Here is a 16,811-nt window from a genome sequence, read left to right on the forward strand (position 1 = left end):
CAACAGTTGCATTCTCAGTGGCCAAGACCTCACCCAAACCATTGAGTCTAAAAAGCCTTTCCTGCTATATTTCACAGTTTGTTAGCCTTTCTATGTATAATGTATGTGTACATATATGTATACTCTCACCAATGTCACAGAATGTTGTCTATCAATGTAATCTGTGTGTTTGTACATTGCCTCTTGCTAATTGACATGTGCCAATCATATAAATGAAGTGTGTGTTTTTACTTTGGGTTTATTTGCAAGGATTCTCCAGGCTAGCAGCCCATTTTTGGTCAATTATATTGGATTTACTTGTCTTCTTAAATTATAAAAATGAAATAGAGTTTACATGTTTAAAAGCATTGCTTTTCTAGTCCTTGAAATGTCATTATTCTCTACGCAACAGTTATGGGACTTAGTTTGAAGAAAGGATGGTTCTCTAATTCGTGTGGAACAGCTAGGTGGCACAGGGGATAGAATGCCAGGGCCAGGGTGAGGAAGACTTGTTTTCCTGGATTCTCAAACACTTGCTCTCAGAAACAAGTCACTGAACCCCGTTTGCCTCACTTTCTACTTTTGTAAAATGAGCTGGAGAAAAAAAATGGAAAACAACTCTAGCATCTCTTCCAAAAGAAAACCTAAACAGGGTTATAAAGAAAAACAATCAAACAGCAAAAATTGTGGAAGTAATTCGTATCTTATCCAGGGGTTGCTTGAAAATTATTTCAAACCTTTCTCTCACATAAGGCTTTCCTTTCCATAGTTTCTTTTCATGCCAAAGGGGAACATCAATTAAATTTGATGCAATTCAGTCAGAGTCCATGGAATCTTGTTAGGTCTATAAAAACACTTTGAAAAGTGCTCATCAAATGCAGATGGGCAATATCAATAGCATTACTAGGATTATTATTCATAATTCATTAGCAAATGGATTTTAAGGGTAGTACTGATAAATTATGGCTCTTACTGAATTATTGAATTGAACTCTAGTCCTGCAAACATTTCAATTAGATAATTTTAAGGTGCAAGAGACCGAGCATCCAACTGTATCTGAAAAATAAAATCTTCTCTGATATACCCGATAAATGATCATCAAGGATATATTTGAAGTCCTTCAGTGAGAGAACCCACTACTTATACAGGCAGCTCATTTTGATTATGAATTAAGTGCCCTGTTTCTACTTTCACCCATTCTTCTTAGTGTGGTCCTCTGGGACAAAAAAGAACAAAAATAATCCTTCTTCGTTGATATTTTTAATTGCATAATTAATGAGGGGCAGCATGGAAGCCACATAATGATTCTTATGGTTATAGAACTATTAGCTAAAAGAAACCTGAGTTCATCTAGTCCAGTGATGCTCAAACTATGGTCCACGGACAGGATGTGGCCCCCTGAAATGTTCTATCTGGCCATGCAGCATTATTCCTAACCTGACAAATACAATGAGCAGGATACAATAAAATGAAACTTCAAAAGAGTTGCCTTAGAAACAGACTGAAAGATGAGCATTTCCTTTCCTTTAGCCCCCTCTTTAAAAAGTTTGCCCATCACTGACCTGGTCCAATCTCCTATCATTTTGCAGAGATCACCAAATTTGAGGGAGGGAAAATGATTTGTCCAGAGGAATACAAGCAGGATGGCAGAGCTAGTATTAGAGGATTTGAGGACCAAGTTTTATTACTATAGTTATCCCTCCTACAATGCTACTTTCCCAATCCCAGGCCTGGAGTCAGGAAGACCCATTTTTATGGGTTCAAATCTGACCTCAGACATTTCCTAGCTGTGTATGAGCTTGGGAAAGTCACTTAAGAGTATTTGCCTCAGTTTCCTCATCTGCAAAATGAGTTGGAAAAAGAAAGGGTAATCAATTCAATGTCTTTGCCAGTTAAACCCCAAATGGGCTCACAAAAAGCCAGATACACCAAAAAACAACTTGACAAAAAGGTTTATATTAATATTCCTACTGAAGGCATAAAATCAATTCTCTTTTCTAGCCAATATGTTAGTGTGCATACATCATTTTAAGAGAGAAGAAAAAATCCCAACAGAATCATACTTTTACATGAAAAGATAATATAAAAATACACACATACATGATGTGTGTGTATGTGTGTTGTGTTTAGGGCATAGTTTTTATACAAAACAGACAAGTTCACTGGGAGAACTTTAGAGACTAGGGTTGTTCATTTGGCAAATGCCAACAATTAGCTTGTGGTATCATCTCTCTGTACCACTTCATTTCTAACTATATCTCAGGAAGTCATTTAAACTGCTGTTTAAGACAATTTTATAAATCAGTTACAAAGGAATAAAAGAACCAATCACAACCCAAGCATGGCTAAAAAAATATTAATGATTTGAAGAAACTGGTCCTGAACTTTCAGGTAGGATAGTAAATTAATTTAATACTAAAAAACTTGCTTTTAATTATTAAAAAGTTGGTGAATAATGTATTGGGGGAAGATTCAAATTTAATTTGGAAAGATTTTCATCATCCTCCACTCTGATAAGGAAATTAACATCTCACTGAAAAGATAGGAATGGGAAGAGAAATGACTCTGGGATAGGTGAAGAAAATTATTTCAGTGAAATCATGAAAAGTGTCAGATCATTCCCTGAAACCTGAAAGATTTTTTAAATTTTATATTTTTCCAAATCACATGTAGATACAATTTTAATAATCATTTTCTGATATTTTGTGATCTGTGTCTGAAAGATTAATCTTGAATGGAAAAATATTACAGGACTTCTATCATTAACTAGTTAGGGTTAGTATAAGTCTAGGTACATAGAATATATTGAGAATATTCACATAAAATACTAGAATATTTTTTCATCATTCACTGAGGCTTTACTGAAGAATGCATTAAGCAGTACGCCGTATTCACTTAATGTTAGACAATTCAAGTGTAATTCTGAGCACAATAATATTAGCTTATAATTTTATAGCTCTTTAAAGTTTATCAAGCACTTTATGTGTCTTATTTCATTTGATCCTCAAAACAATCCTGGAAGGTAGATACTATTATTATCTATATTTTACAAATCAGGAAAATGGTATTAAAAGTAGTTAAGTGATAGGGATTACATAACTAGTATTTGAAGCATTATTCAAACTCATCTTCTTGACTTGAACTTTAGTACTCTACCAAGAATGCATAAAATAAATGATAATTGAATTGTGGAGAACTCATGGAGTAATTAATAGAGTAATCCTATTACTCTAGATTGGAATTAGATTTTTTAAAAGACTATGAATCTAATTTGAGAATCACATTTAATCATTTATATACATTCATTTTCTGAGACTAAAATTTTAGTTTATTTTTTTGAATCATTTAAAATTGTCCTCATTGTACACTGTATATTTTTATCACCAACAACAGAATTTTTCTTCTCTTACTTATTCTCAAAAAAATTGTTGAGACCTGTTGTATGATTTGAGCTTATGTCTATGAAAAAGAACTCCTCCCCTTGTGTTCTCCTAGATAATTTTGTAATCAAGTCCAAAAATAAATTTTTATCCCAAGTACTATAAATATTAGAGTAAAATTCCATGTTGATAAAGTAACTGTAAAATTCTTATTACCTAATTATATATTTAGTGATTAAAAATTAGCTGTTAGCTGATTTGTAATTTGCTTTGTATCTTCTAAGACTATGACTAAATAGCATGTCCATGGGCCACCTATAAATATTTTCTGAGATGAACAATTATAATAGCAGAGATATGAAAACATATCTTAGCCTTTTGAAAAAAATCTAATTTTGATGGTTCCTATATGATTATTACAGAATTATGTTTGAGTTACATAGTGATAATATCTTCTCATTAGTGAATATGTCCATATGCAGAGATAACAATTTCTTTCTCTATTTTAATCAGTCAACAAATGATTAGTGAGTAAAACACTGCTTTACTCACTGTACCCTTGATTTTAATTGAATCAGGAGGAAGAAAAAATGAAGTACTTAAACTATAATATAGATGTCGAAGCAATTTTGAAGCTAATGGGAAATTTTGTTGTATCAGTATGTGCTTTTTACATTAAATATAAGTTATGATAAAGCGGCTTCATTAACTGTCAGGTAATAATTAGGAGAAAGCACCCTAAAAAAATATTGGTTCTGGATTCAAAACTCTTGGGTTTAAATTCTGGCCTTGACTTTTGCCACCTGTGTGACCTTGAAAAAGTCACTTTACCACCTAGTTCTTAGTTTCCATATATATGGGGAAGAAAGGAGGAGGGAGAGAGACAGAAATTATACTGATGTCATCCATTTATTTATTATATATTTTGTTGTCAGGCACATCTGATTCTTTGTGACCTCATTTGTTTTTTTTCTTGGAAAACATACTAGAGCAGTTTTCTGTTTCCTTCTCCAGCTCAATTTACAAATGAGGAAATGGAGGAACTTTCCCAGGATCACAAAGCTAGGATGTATCTGAAGTCAAATTTGAACCCAAGACCTCCTGACTCCAGGCTTAGCTCTCTGTCTACTGAGCCACCTAGTTTGCCCCTTGATTGCCCATTTATTATACTAGTTAGTCTCAATGGGTCATAGGATCATTGAATAATTGAGTTAGGGACAAAAGAAACTTTGGAGATCATTTAGTCTCATATCTTCTATTTTAGAGATGAGGAAATGAAGGGTCTAAGAAGTTAAAGAAAATTGTCCAACTTCACACATTTAAGAAGCAGCAGGAATAAAACCTACCCTAAAAAAACAAAAACAAAAACAAAAAAAAACAAAACAAAAAAAACCAGAAGTACAAGGGTTAAAAAAAAAAAACCTACCCTATACCTTTGCTTCCAAACTGAGTGTCTTTTCTATTATACTGGTCAAATGATTCAGAAAAAGATTGATAGTCACCCAAATAGCTGACAGTAAAAAGGGGACAAAGGGGAGAAGAAGCAATCATGATTGCATATATTTATGCTGAAACATAAATGATTAGTAACTGAGGTTTTCTATTTTCATTTCTTAATTCAAACAGCATACACTGTGCTTTTTTAAAATCCTTACCTTCTGTCTTAGAATTGGTTCCAAGGTAGAAAAGCGGTAAAGGCTAGGCAATGGGGGTTATGTCACTTGCCCAGGATCACACAGATAGGCAATATCTGAGGTCAGATTTGAACCCAGGGCCTCCCATCTCTTGGCCTGGTTCTTAGTCCACTGAGCTACCCAGCTGTTCCCCACTCTATGATTTTACCTGTCAAAAAGCATTTATTGTACTGATCACAATTCATATATGACTTTACTTACATATAAAAAAAATTGTCATAAAATACTTGGTTGTATTCCATTTAATTATATATCTTTTTTTCATCTCATATAAATTAAATAGTAAAGACAATTATATATTTTAATCTACCATAATTTTGGAGACATATTTCTCTATATATGAGAGATATTTGCTTCATAGATTCTATTTTTAAAAGACCCAACTTTGTTTATCCATTGAGAGGAAAGAAACCCATCCAGAATAGAAACAATCAACCCTGTCCTTAGCTTAGAAGCTTATTATTCTTTGGCTAAGTCCTTTAGAAGTCTAAACAACAATGATCTAAAATAACTTGTTGCGAATTTCGAATTTTAGAACAAAACCTGAGAGTAAAATTATTTTGTGTCATCTGGTTAACACATGATTCTGAAATGAACTTGTTTGGGACGATTGTGAAATAATAGACAACCCATAGACATAGTACCCAATTTCTGATGTGCTGTTGTAGATTCAATTCAAAAATTCATAAAAAAGTACTGGGAAATTTATGTTGGTGAGTCTAATATAATCTAAAATGCTATGTACATGATTTTTAAATGTTAGTACTTCTGGTCTAACCCTACAGTATCATTCCATTTTCTTTGACTGACATCTTTATTTTTTTTCTAATAACTATAAGAAATTCCATTTAAAGTTTTTTCCACTTTTTTCATATTTTTTGTTAAATTTCTTCATTTTTGTAAAATTTTTGCCTACACACGCCTGTGATTAGATCACACTAATATAGTACCCATGGTTTGAAAATTCTCCCTACCAATATCTAATGACAAATCATCTTCAAGTTGGAGATGGCATGAGATGCCTGAGATACTTAAAAGATTTTTAAATGGTCACTTAGTGTATGACAAAGGCAAGATTTGAACCCAGGTAATAATGACTCCAAGGTTTAACCTGTATCAACTATACTACATTGTCTGTCAATCCATTTTCTATTCATGAAAATGTATTGTAAGGTTAATGAAAAACTCTGAATAGAGAGTAAGCACTTTGTATGCGAGTTGCCTTTCATGCTGAAATAAATCATTTCATAATATGATATGCCTCACCTTGCCTCTGTAAATCATAGTATTTATGACCAGATTAAGAATAATAAAATTATAAACATTAAATGTTATAATGGAAAGAACCCTGAGTTTGAAGTCACAGGACCTGAATTCAAGATCCAGTTTAATCATTTAGTAGAATTTTGGAAAATAATAGTTTCCTTTTTCAGGAATTCAATTTTCACTACAAGGAGAGGTCTTGATTAGAAGCACTCTAAGGTTCCTTCCAGTTCTAAGTTGTATGATTTCTGAACTGAATAGCTTTGTGATGTGGGTGAAAATATAAACTTCCTTTAAAAAATAATCCTTACTTTCTATTTTAGCAACAGCTACAAGACAGAAGGGCAAGGGTTAGGCAAATGGATTAAGTGACTTGCCTAGGGCCACACAGCTACTCTGAGGTCAGATTTGAATCCAAATTTTCCTGACTCCAGGCTTATTTACTCTATTACTCTATTTACTGAGCCACATAGTTGCCCCAAGCCTTGAGGAGCATAAGTTTTTTTTAGTTATAAAGTAGTATTAATAATTCACTCATTCTATCTCAGTGGATTGTTTTTGCTAATCTTAAAGTATTGTAAAATATGATTAAAATTATTTGGGGGAAATCAACAAATCTGGGATAGGATATGATTTGGGGACAAATATATTTATATTCAGATGATAATATTTTGGAAAGAATAGCACATGTCCATTTCCTATTAGTTGCACTATCATGTAAACTAAACTTTTATTCATTATTATCTGAATCAAAAATTAAAAAAAAATAAAAGCCAGCAAAAAATAAGCATCTAAGTATTTTTCAAGAGTATTTTTAAGAAAAAGTCTCTAAGTCAAAGAACTGACCTTATGAGAGCTCTATGAGATTCTCCTTTTCAAAACACATTCTCCAAACTACATACTAGGCAGGTAGGGTGAGACAGAAGGGTTTGGGAGAGAAAATGATAGGATTTCTGGACTCCCACTCTTTCTCCTCAACCAATTTTATATCAAGCAACATGATCAATAAAATGGCAGAATGCATGTTGTAACATTAGCAAGGACTTCAATATTTCAGAACATCAAGGTCTTTGTGTGTGTGTGTGTGTGTGTGTGTGTGTGTGTGTGTGTGTGTGTGTATGTGTGTGTGAGCACTCCTCTGCTAAGGCAGAAACAACTATTGTATGAAGCCTCCAAGAATCAACTTCATGAGCTACTGAAACCAAAACAACAACAAAAATATCCATCCCCTGGTTTTCTGGTGGCAAATTTCTTTGGAAGTAGCTAGCATAGATCTCCAATAGCTGATGCAGAATAGGGCTCCACTTCTGTAACTTCTAGTTTGATAAGATCTTTCAAATCTTATTCTTACTGGCTATGGCTTTTAGAAACCCAAAGTCACTTAGTAGTGCCAAGGAGTAAGGATGGAGAAGTAGAACAGGAAAAATATAATAAATGCCATTATCTTCATTAAGAAAGGTTAAGATACATCATTCAGCTCATAAGCTTATTAATTGTCAATAGCTACTTACTAATCTAATCCTAATAAGATAACAAGAGGATTATCCTATTCCCTTCAAAGCATAAGAAGGGAGAACCCACAAGTATCTCTAATTCTATATGACCTCTGGTGACTACTCAAAATGTCACTGATTTTCTCAAAATACTTCATCCTATTAATCCTCATCTCTATTACTCTTTGTTGCCTACAAAGCTTGCTGCCATGCTTGGCTATTTCTGAAAGGATATTTTGAAAGATGAAGGAAAAAAGGGTATTGTGAGACCTTTGGATTCATTCCCAGCCAGTTACATGTCTACATGGACACACTATGGCATTGCAGATGGCAGCATTTGCACATATATGTGGTTGAGTAGCAAAGGATAGTAGCGTGGCACTGAATGGTCAACACAGAGGCCAATCTGTGTTTGAAATTTTGTTTCTTGTAGTCTACAAATGAGCCAGTCTGTGTAAAAATAATTGAAAATCAAATCTATGTAGACTTGGAAATTAAATTATACTCATTAAAAAGATAATTGTAGAGTAAACAGAATATATATTTAATGATATCATATTAATTCAAACAGCATTGTAGTTCTGACATTGTTATAATAATAATAACCATAAGTTATAGAGAATGCTTTTCTGATAGCTTAAAGGGAAATATTATTATTCCTTTTTCAAATAGGAGGAAGCTCAAAGCAAGAAAAGTTAAATACCTTTTCTATTTTGGCAGGGATAGTTAATGACAGAAGTGGATACTGAGACCAAGTTTTCTCAGTACAGAGTTTTATTACATTGTTTTGTCTCCATAGTCAATCAACCAGCAAGCATTGATTAAAGGGCTATTACATAACAGTATATATATATACACATATATATATACACACTTTGCTAGGTGCTATCTATTCACAAACAAAAATAAAATCATCCCTGCTTTTAAGGAATCCCTATTCTATAAGTTTCTATTCTATGGTCAAATCATTCTATTTTTTGTTCACCAATTTTCTCTATCCATGGATGTTATATGTCTACATAATATGCAGAAGAAACAGAATTAAATATGTAAAGATAAAGCTCAATGATCTGTTATGCTTTTCAATAATGCTACATACTTCTGCCTTGTTATCTTGGTAAATCATATTAGAGTATTAGCCTTCTGTAAGATGCCTACTAATGTTGAGATTTATACACACAAAAGGGTGTCATTTTTGGAGTTTTAGAAAGTAGCAGAGGTAGGATTCAATCCACATTTCCTCCTTTTTCTGAACTCTGCAGTTCATTTGAGTGCTTTACTCATGCCTATTCAGATCATCTTAAAAGATAGAATAGCTTTAAAAACAAGAACAGCAACAACAAAAAGAACTGGGAAAGCTTTAAGAAGTCATTTTAAAAAATTGAAATTGAATGGAAAACTAACAAACAACAGCCCTTTATAATGTGCTTAGTAAGTGACCAACCAACCAAATACATCCAATGATAAGGATTTAATATACTACTTTTGTCCATTCTAATTTGAAGAAAGCTTTAATTGTTAGAAATTTTTCCTTTTTATTAAGCCTAAAATTCCCTGTAAGGAAATTCCCACTTTTCCTGGACCAGCCTTTCTTCACACACTTGAAAATAGCTTTCTATGTTGGAGGTCTTTGTTCATTATTAGTCATCACTAGAAACACATTCATTGATAAAAGTGAAGCTTACACAATCTCCTGCTTATTTTATTTTATTTTTAAAACTTCTTGCTTTTTATGACCATGTCACATTATTAAGAGCGACAATCCAAAGAAGAGTCAACAAACATTTATTAAGAGCTGCCTATATGTTGTGTTTTGCACTAAAATACTCTGATTTGAAGACTTTTTTAAAATAAAAAAACACTTAAAATGATTCAGTGATAGGTAAAATGAAAGACACTAAAAATTAAAAAAAGTTAAAACTCTCTTAGTTAGCATGAAAGGGAAATAGATTTTTTTTTATTTTTTTTTTTATTTTAAACCCTTAACTTCTGTGTATTGACTTATAGGTGGAAGAGTGGTAAGGGTAGGCAATGGGGGTCAAGTGACTTGCCCAGGGTCACACAGCTGGAAAGTGTCTGAGGCCGGATTTGAACCTAGGACCTCCCGTCTCTAGGTCTGCCTCTCAATCCACTGAGCTACCCAGCTGCCCCCTAGCATGAAAGGGACTCTATTAGAAATGAGAAATTTCTTCAAGTATCTATGCTTTAAGTAGTTGTGATTTTGTCAACCTGCAAACATGCAAGCAACAAAAATCATAGCTCTTAATAAGTGAGCTTTTCAAAAATGTCAGAAAAATCACTTTGAGATCAAACTGGTTATAATCCTTCCTCAATGTATTTAGCCTGTTCCTTGAATTCTAATAACAACTTTTTATAAAGTACCTTGAGCTTTGCAAAGCACTTTATATGTTGTATCCCTTGATATTTACAATGTGGTAAAATAAATGCTATTTATTATCTACATATTTTACAGATTAATAAATTTAGGCAAAAAGAGGTTACCTGATTTTCTTGTGATTAAACAACTATTAATTGGAAGTGGGATTAAATTTAGATCTTGACTTCAATTCCAGACTGCATAGCAATAGCCTTGTCTGTCACAGGACTAATGCTTTTCCAGAACCCACCACAATTAAAGAAATAAAGATGTAAACTAACTAAAATCAAAGGCAGAACCAACCAAAGCTATCAATTTGAAGTTACTTTCAATTTCCCATCTTTAGTGAATGATATCTGGTTTGGGCAACAAGCATATGGAGCATTTCTTTCTTTTCTTTTTTTTCTTAAACCCTTACCTTCTACCTTAGCATCAATACTATGTATTGGTTCCAAGGCAGAAGAGAAGGGCTAGGTAATAGGAGATAAGTGATTTGCTCAGATTCCTACAGATAGGAAGTGTCTGAGGCCAGATTTGAATTTAGGATTTCCCATGTCTAAGTCTGGTTCTCAAATCACTGAGCTGCCCAGTTACCCCTAGAATATTCCTTTTTTAAATTTATGAAATAAAAGGATTAGCCTAGGTTCTCAACAAGAAGTATCTTGGACTTCAAATGGTATCTGTTATCATTGGGTTGAGTACATCTTCTGACAATGCAGATGATAGCTCTTCTATGCATTAGTAGGTAATTTTTGAAAATTTCTGTAAGCAAGGATTTTATCACCTCTGACAACTCTTTTGGTGATGATTCTTTTTGGAGTTACTTGTGATGGTCCCCACATGACAGCTACACAATAGATCGCTGAGTTTATACTCAAAACCTTCACACCTTGTGTTCTACTTACCCTTTATGACACAGGATAATCTCTAAACTATAATGAGGTAAAGGGATAATATTTTAGTTGAGGATCATATTCCTTCTATTCCATAATTGAGAGATTGGCTTCTGGGTAGTCAAATGTCCGATGGAGTTATCCATATTTTCTGCCTCCATTCTGTCTTTAACACTGCTGCCAAATTATCATAGTGTGTGTGTGTGTGTGTGTGTGTGTGTGTGTGTGTGTGTGTGTGTGTTGCATCATGTTATTCTTATGCTCAAAAATGTGTAGTAATTGCCTTTCTTTGAGAGAAGTTAAGTTTCCTTGATCTGGAATTTGTGACCCTCAACAATGTGGCACCACCCTACCCATCTAGGCTTACTTTATACTACTTCTTTTGATGTATTCTAGCCTCCAGCTGGACTCTTAACCAATTTCCAAATATGCTTTACATTTTCTTGTCTTTGTGTCTTTCATCACATTAGTTCCTGTGCTTAGAATTTCCTAATTCCTCAAATTTGCCTATTGGATTCCAATCACAGATAGGATTTTTATCAATAAAATATATTTATCAAGATATGGAAAGGATTTGAGGCTGACTATTTCAATCATACCTTTTTATAGAAGAGGTCATGGAGGCCCAAGGAAGTAAAGTCACAGCCAAGATCAGAAAGCTAGTAAATGAAAAAGAAGGGATTTGAATCAAGTTGATCCTGACTCTTGCTATTCCCTCTAATCTTCATTTAGCCTTTTCTCATTCCTACAGTTGGTACAAAATCTTTCCATTCTCAAATATTTGAATATATTTGTTTTTACTTATTTTTTCTGAAAACCCAATTTATGTTCCTTTGCATCAAATACAATGATGTTATTATTGTGCCCAAAAGCTACTCAGGGATTCTTGTTGGCTTCTGAGAGCTCAGATACCAGTAATTCTAATTTGGCCATTCACTGAAAGCATAAGAAATGAGATTAAAATACTCTTTTTGCTGAAGATTTCTTTGAAATACAAACTTCTAAATTGATCTAATATTTTGGCAACCTTTCTGGATGCAAGATTAAAATAATTGGCCATTATTTGATCAAGGTAACATGAGCCATTAAATAGGAACAGGAGTCATACAATTTGATAACATGTAATTTATAAATGAAGCCTTTAGCTTTTCAAACCATTTTCAGCAGAATTCAGACAATACTCATTAAACCATGTTAATAAGCAATAAGATTGCCTTGAAAAGAAGAACAAAACCAACCATTGCAATTAGATGTATTAAGGAAGTTTAAAAATATAGTGTAAAATAGGCAGATGAATATTTTGGAAAGTAATCTGTTTTCCTGATTAGAGCTATATTATTCAGGTACAAGGTCAAGTCACATAACATTAAAATCTTTGTTAACTGGAATAAATCGTTGTTACTGAGTAATTGTGATCTGTTCTAATTATTTTGAGTCCTTATGTAATATCCACTGATTTCTTTCCAGCTTTGCAGTAGAAGAAGAAATCTTTGACATGGATGGCATTCTAAACCAAATTTCTGACAAAAGGAAAAATTCTATTCTCCTGTCAAGTCTTGTTCATACTGTTTTCACTCTTCTCTTTTGGTAGGTGGCATGCATGCAGTGGTTGCATGGAGACCATACAATGTTGGAGATGATTGAGAAAAAGCGCTGCTTGTGTAAAGAGATCAAGGCAAGACAGAAAACAGAAAAGGGGCTTTGCAAACAAGACAGCATGCCAATTCTACCAAGTTGGAAGAAGAATACAGGGACTAAGAAGTACAGTCCTCCACCATATTCTAAACAACAAACAGTGTTCTGGGATACTGCAATATGACAAAGTATGAGATTTTGCAAGCTCCATAAGACTCTTATTTCACTTATATGGGGGAAATGTTCACCAGGCCTATTTAATAGGGTGTTCTTTGACATCTATCTTATTTACTTGTGTTGAAACGGTAACACTGTCCTTGGAAATTCAAGTTAACTTGTGCTTACTTAAAATAAATCCAAGGCAATTAACTTTACCAACAAATTAAGACAAATGTGTTTATTAAGGATTTTTTTTAATCCAAAAGATATTTAAAATGTAAATATTTTACTAATCTATTGAAAGAAAACACCGGAAATAGTACACATATATACATATATAATTTAAAGAGGTATCAAGAGTTTTACTATATAATGTATTAAGCAATTATTTTCTATTTTCTATGTAATCCCCTGTTTTCTTTTCATTTCCCACCTAAATTTGTCTTCTGTACAAAAGCATGTGAATATAAATCATTGTTCAGCAGTATAATATGTGAATAAATCTGGTGCTGGGATGGTAGAAGTTGAATATCACCATATTCATTAGGCACATCTGTTACTTTTTTATTTTTATTAAAATTTTGACAGGAAATTAATGCAAATGTAGCACCTAATTTGGATGTTCATATCACATTAAAACCAATCCCTTTTGCTACATCAGTTTCTAAGAAGTTTATCTTAAATACCCTCTAATTTATATTAAATGATTGTTAGTCAACTCTCCAGAGACAGTTATTTAGCTGTATTTGGCTAACATAGTAGAATAATTTTAATTTAGAAATGTCTGTAGGAAGACACTTCTTTGCATTGTTGATATGATTAGCGGAGACCAGGGTTCACTGTGACTATGAAAAGGGATATCAGAATCTAAAGAATTATACTGTTTTCTAGAAGGTTTTTAACTATGGCAATGTAGCCACAATTCCTGACAAATGGAAGAAAAAAGGATAGGGGGATATGTGTTTTTATTATTTTTTTTTGCCTGGAAAATGATTAAAGTCATGCAAGGTTTGTTTACATTGATTTTTTTTGTATGATCAAATATTTCTCAAATTAGCTCCAGTTAATATTACAAAAAAAACCTATTTCTCTGGAATCACTCATTAGTTTTAAGATGTTCAGATCAGTGTTTTCCATGCAGAATTGTAACAAATTATGATATCATGGCCACAACCAAAGAATTGTGACATTTTCTTTATTATTTTGATTTTTTTTTCAAAGGAAAAACGAGCAGGTTATGGGGATAGATCCAATTGTATGTGGTAGTGGTATTTGTGTTAATGTCTCCCAAAAGCCACTTAGTAAAAATATGAATATTGCCACGGATAGATGAAAAGAAAATAATCACATATATTTTGTATATTTAAATGACTATGCTTCTTAAATTTGACAGCATGAACATTCTTTACTAATCACTTTAGTATTCTTTGAAAAAAAATGTGTTTTTTGACATTATTGTCATATTGGCTTACTTTTTAAATGATATTGACAGCAATACTACAGTGCTAGTCAATAAAACCAAATATAACAGAATTTCATAGTATTTTGTAATCTATATTGCTAAACCTTGAGTAATGCTTTATCAGTAGAAGTTCCTTTCAAGCCTTTGAGATATTTTAAAGATAATTTTAATAATTTATAGCTAATGTATATTTTGATGTCCAAACTCAGAATTCTGTACAAGATACCGAAAAACATAAGTGTTTGTGTATACATGTGTGAGTGAATATGCAGTGAATATTTGCAAAAGCAAATTAAGAGTAAGAGGATTTTCCATAATGGAGGTAGGAGAATAAAACAGAATCATAATTATATGAATTCATTAAAAGGGATTTAGCCCTTTAAAATAATTCCTTTCCCTAAATTTCACCAGCTATATGTTGTCTCCAATTTAACCAAAACTGGCTTATAGGAATGAAAATTCTAATGAAAACATGTTGATTTAAATGAAAATAAAAATGTTTATGATATTAGTTATTTACTATTCATTTATGTAAATCTGACCACAGTGATTCAACCAAGTCAAGTTTCAGGTGCAGTTCTCTTTTAAGGATACCTTTAGGACCAATGTTGTAGTCCTTGAAATTTATATTAAGCAAATAAATTTTAAAAAGATATTAATGTGCTCATCACTTTTACTCAATCTTTCTTAACTAGGTATTAGAACTGATATCAAATATGACAACATAACAGATGGTTAACTCAAGCATAAGTGTTTAACTTGGATGGATGTAATCAAGTGTTGCATCAACAAACATTTGATTATCTGTATACCCTTTCCAGTCTCTTAGGTTAGGGCATACATTTGCGTGTAATTTCTCCCATGCCCAATCCAAGTGTGTTCCAATTGGATGATATGAAAAAATATCACTGTGATTTAAGTCCTGAAACTTTTATTGTATGCCTATGAAATATTGATTGCATATATCTAATAAAATCCAATGAGCATTTATTCAGCAATTTGCATATGCCCAGCACTGTGGTGGTTTCCAAAGACTCCCCCCACCAAAAAATAATCTACCTTCCTTAATCTTTCATTGGAATGGGAATGAATTTGTGTGAGAAAAGCCTTCATTAGTTGTTTTGGATTGCTTACTACAAAAAAGCATTTCCCTCTTCTTTCAATATCTCTTTACTTGGAGCTGAAAAGAGTATTAAAGTCAAGGTCAAGTGGAAAGACAATCTTTTGCGAACAAGAAAAAAATAATTTGTGGATATGATCTGATGAAAGAAAGAAAAACATAAAAGTCTCCAAACACTTTGATTAACCTCGTATTTATAACTACCCGTGACATGGTCTTCACGTAGCTTTGCTAGTCTACTAGTTCAGTTCCAAGGTCAAGAAATAGCTTCAGTGGTTAAGTGAGGGAAATAGATTTTCTGCAGATTCAAAACCTGGATCAAACATGAGAATACCATTATCTATATACAAAAAAAAATCAGTATATTCCCTGGTATGGAGTTCTTTTGTTATCATATAAATGTAGGTTTCCATCTTTTCCCACATAGATGCAATTGAAGTTTTCATGAAATAATTGGTGATCTCTGGCACTTGTTGATAATGTCCATATTGGCAAAACTGGCTTATGAAACCTACCCACATATTTTTTTTAAAATATCATATATATGTACGAAAATGCTCAGTCAAATTACTTTTTATTTTACTTAAGAGATAAATCCAATCAAACAGGGTCGTGTACATCCTAAGCATTCCAGATATATTTCTAGACTTAATAAAGGCTGAAATGACTAAATTATATCTTTTTAAATGAGTTCTCCTTTCTAGACTCAGCTATACTCAGGTAGTAAGTGGAATATCCCTTCAAGGATTCCATATTGTAAAGTAGCATGCTATTCATGTTTAGCTTAGGCTGTGTCTATATGCCTAAATTAGGTGGAGAGTTTTGATTTTCTTCAATGATCTCATGAGTTTTCACTCATAGTTGAAGCTGTTTGACAAATATGTCGTCAGAAGTCAAACATGTGTACATACAGACAAGTTCAGCATTATCCATATACTGATAAGAAGGAGGTAGATATTCAGTGCCCTCAGACAGAATGCCATCCAAGTTTTTAATTCATGTCCTTCTTTATATATGTGCATTTGAAATGCAGATAATGTCAATAGCTTTTAATACAAAGACAAATTCCTTCTTACAAATACATTTTAAAGCTATTTGGGCCACAAAATGCTTCACCAACTCACTTTGCTGACTTAACGACCATGGAAACATGGTAAATCAATGACATAGTCCTTTCTGATCTGTCTTCACCATCTTCATATGCCCTTTAGTGCCCAGTACAATACCTTGCACAGAGGATGCAAAGGATAATTATTCACTGCATCAGATTTAATTCAGTTGCACTGGATGAGAGGGCAATTTGGTATTTACAAAACTGGGGCAACTAATAGGCAATTGCCAACATTCCCAAGGTGA

General features: G+C 32.8%; 1 protein-coding gene across 1 annotated transcript in view; it reads left to right on the forward strand.

Annotated features, from left to right (window-relative positions):
- NYAP2 (neuronal tyrosine-phosphorylated phosphoinositide-3-kinase adaptor 2) overlaps nucleotides 1-12,898 on the forward strand; it is a 336,968-nt gene extending 324,070 nt beyond the window's left edge. Inside the window, exon 6 of the mRNA XM_044670792.1 lies at nucleotides 12,671-12,898. Within this exon, the coding sequence (XP_044526727.1) occupies nucleotides 12,671-12,898 (228 nt within the window). The remainder of the gene's footprint in view (nucleotides 1-12,670) is intronic.
- Nucleotides 12,899-16,811: the final 3,913 nt, after the last annotated feature.

Source organism: Gracilinanus agilis, chromosome 3 (genome assembly GCF_016433145.1).
Source record: "Gracilinanus agilis isolate LMUSP501 chromosome 3, AgileGrace, whole genome shotgun sequence".
In the NCBI taxonomy this organism is placed as follows: Eukaryota; Metazoa; Chordata; class Mammalia; order Didelphimorphia; family Didelphidae; genus Gracilinanus; species Gracilinanus agilis.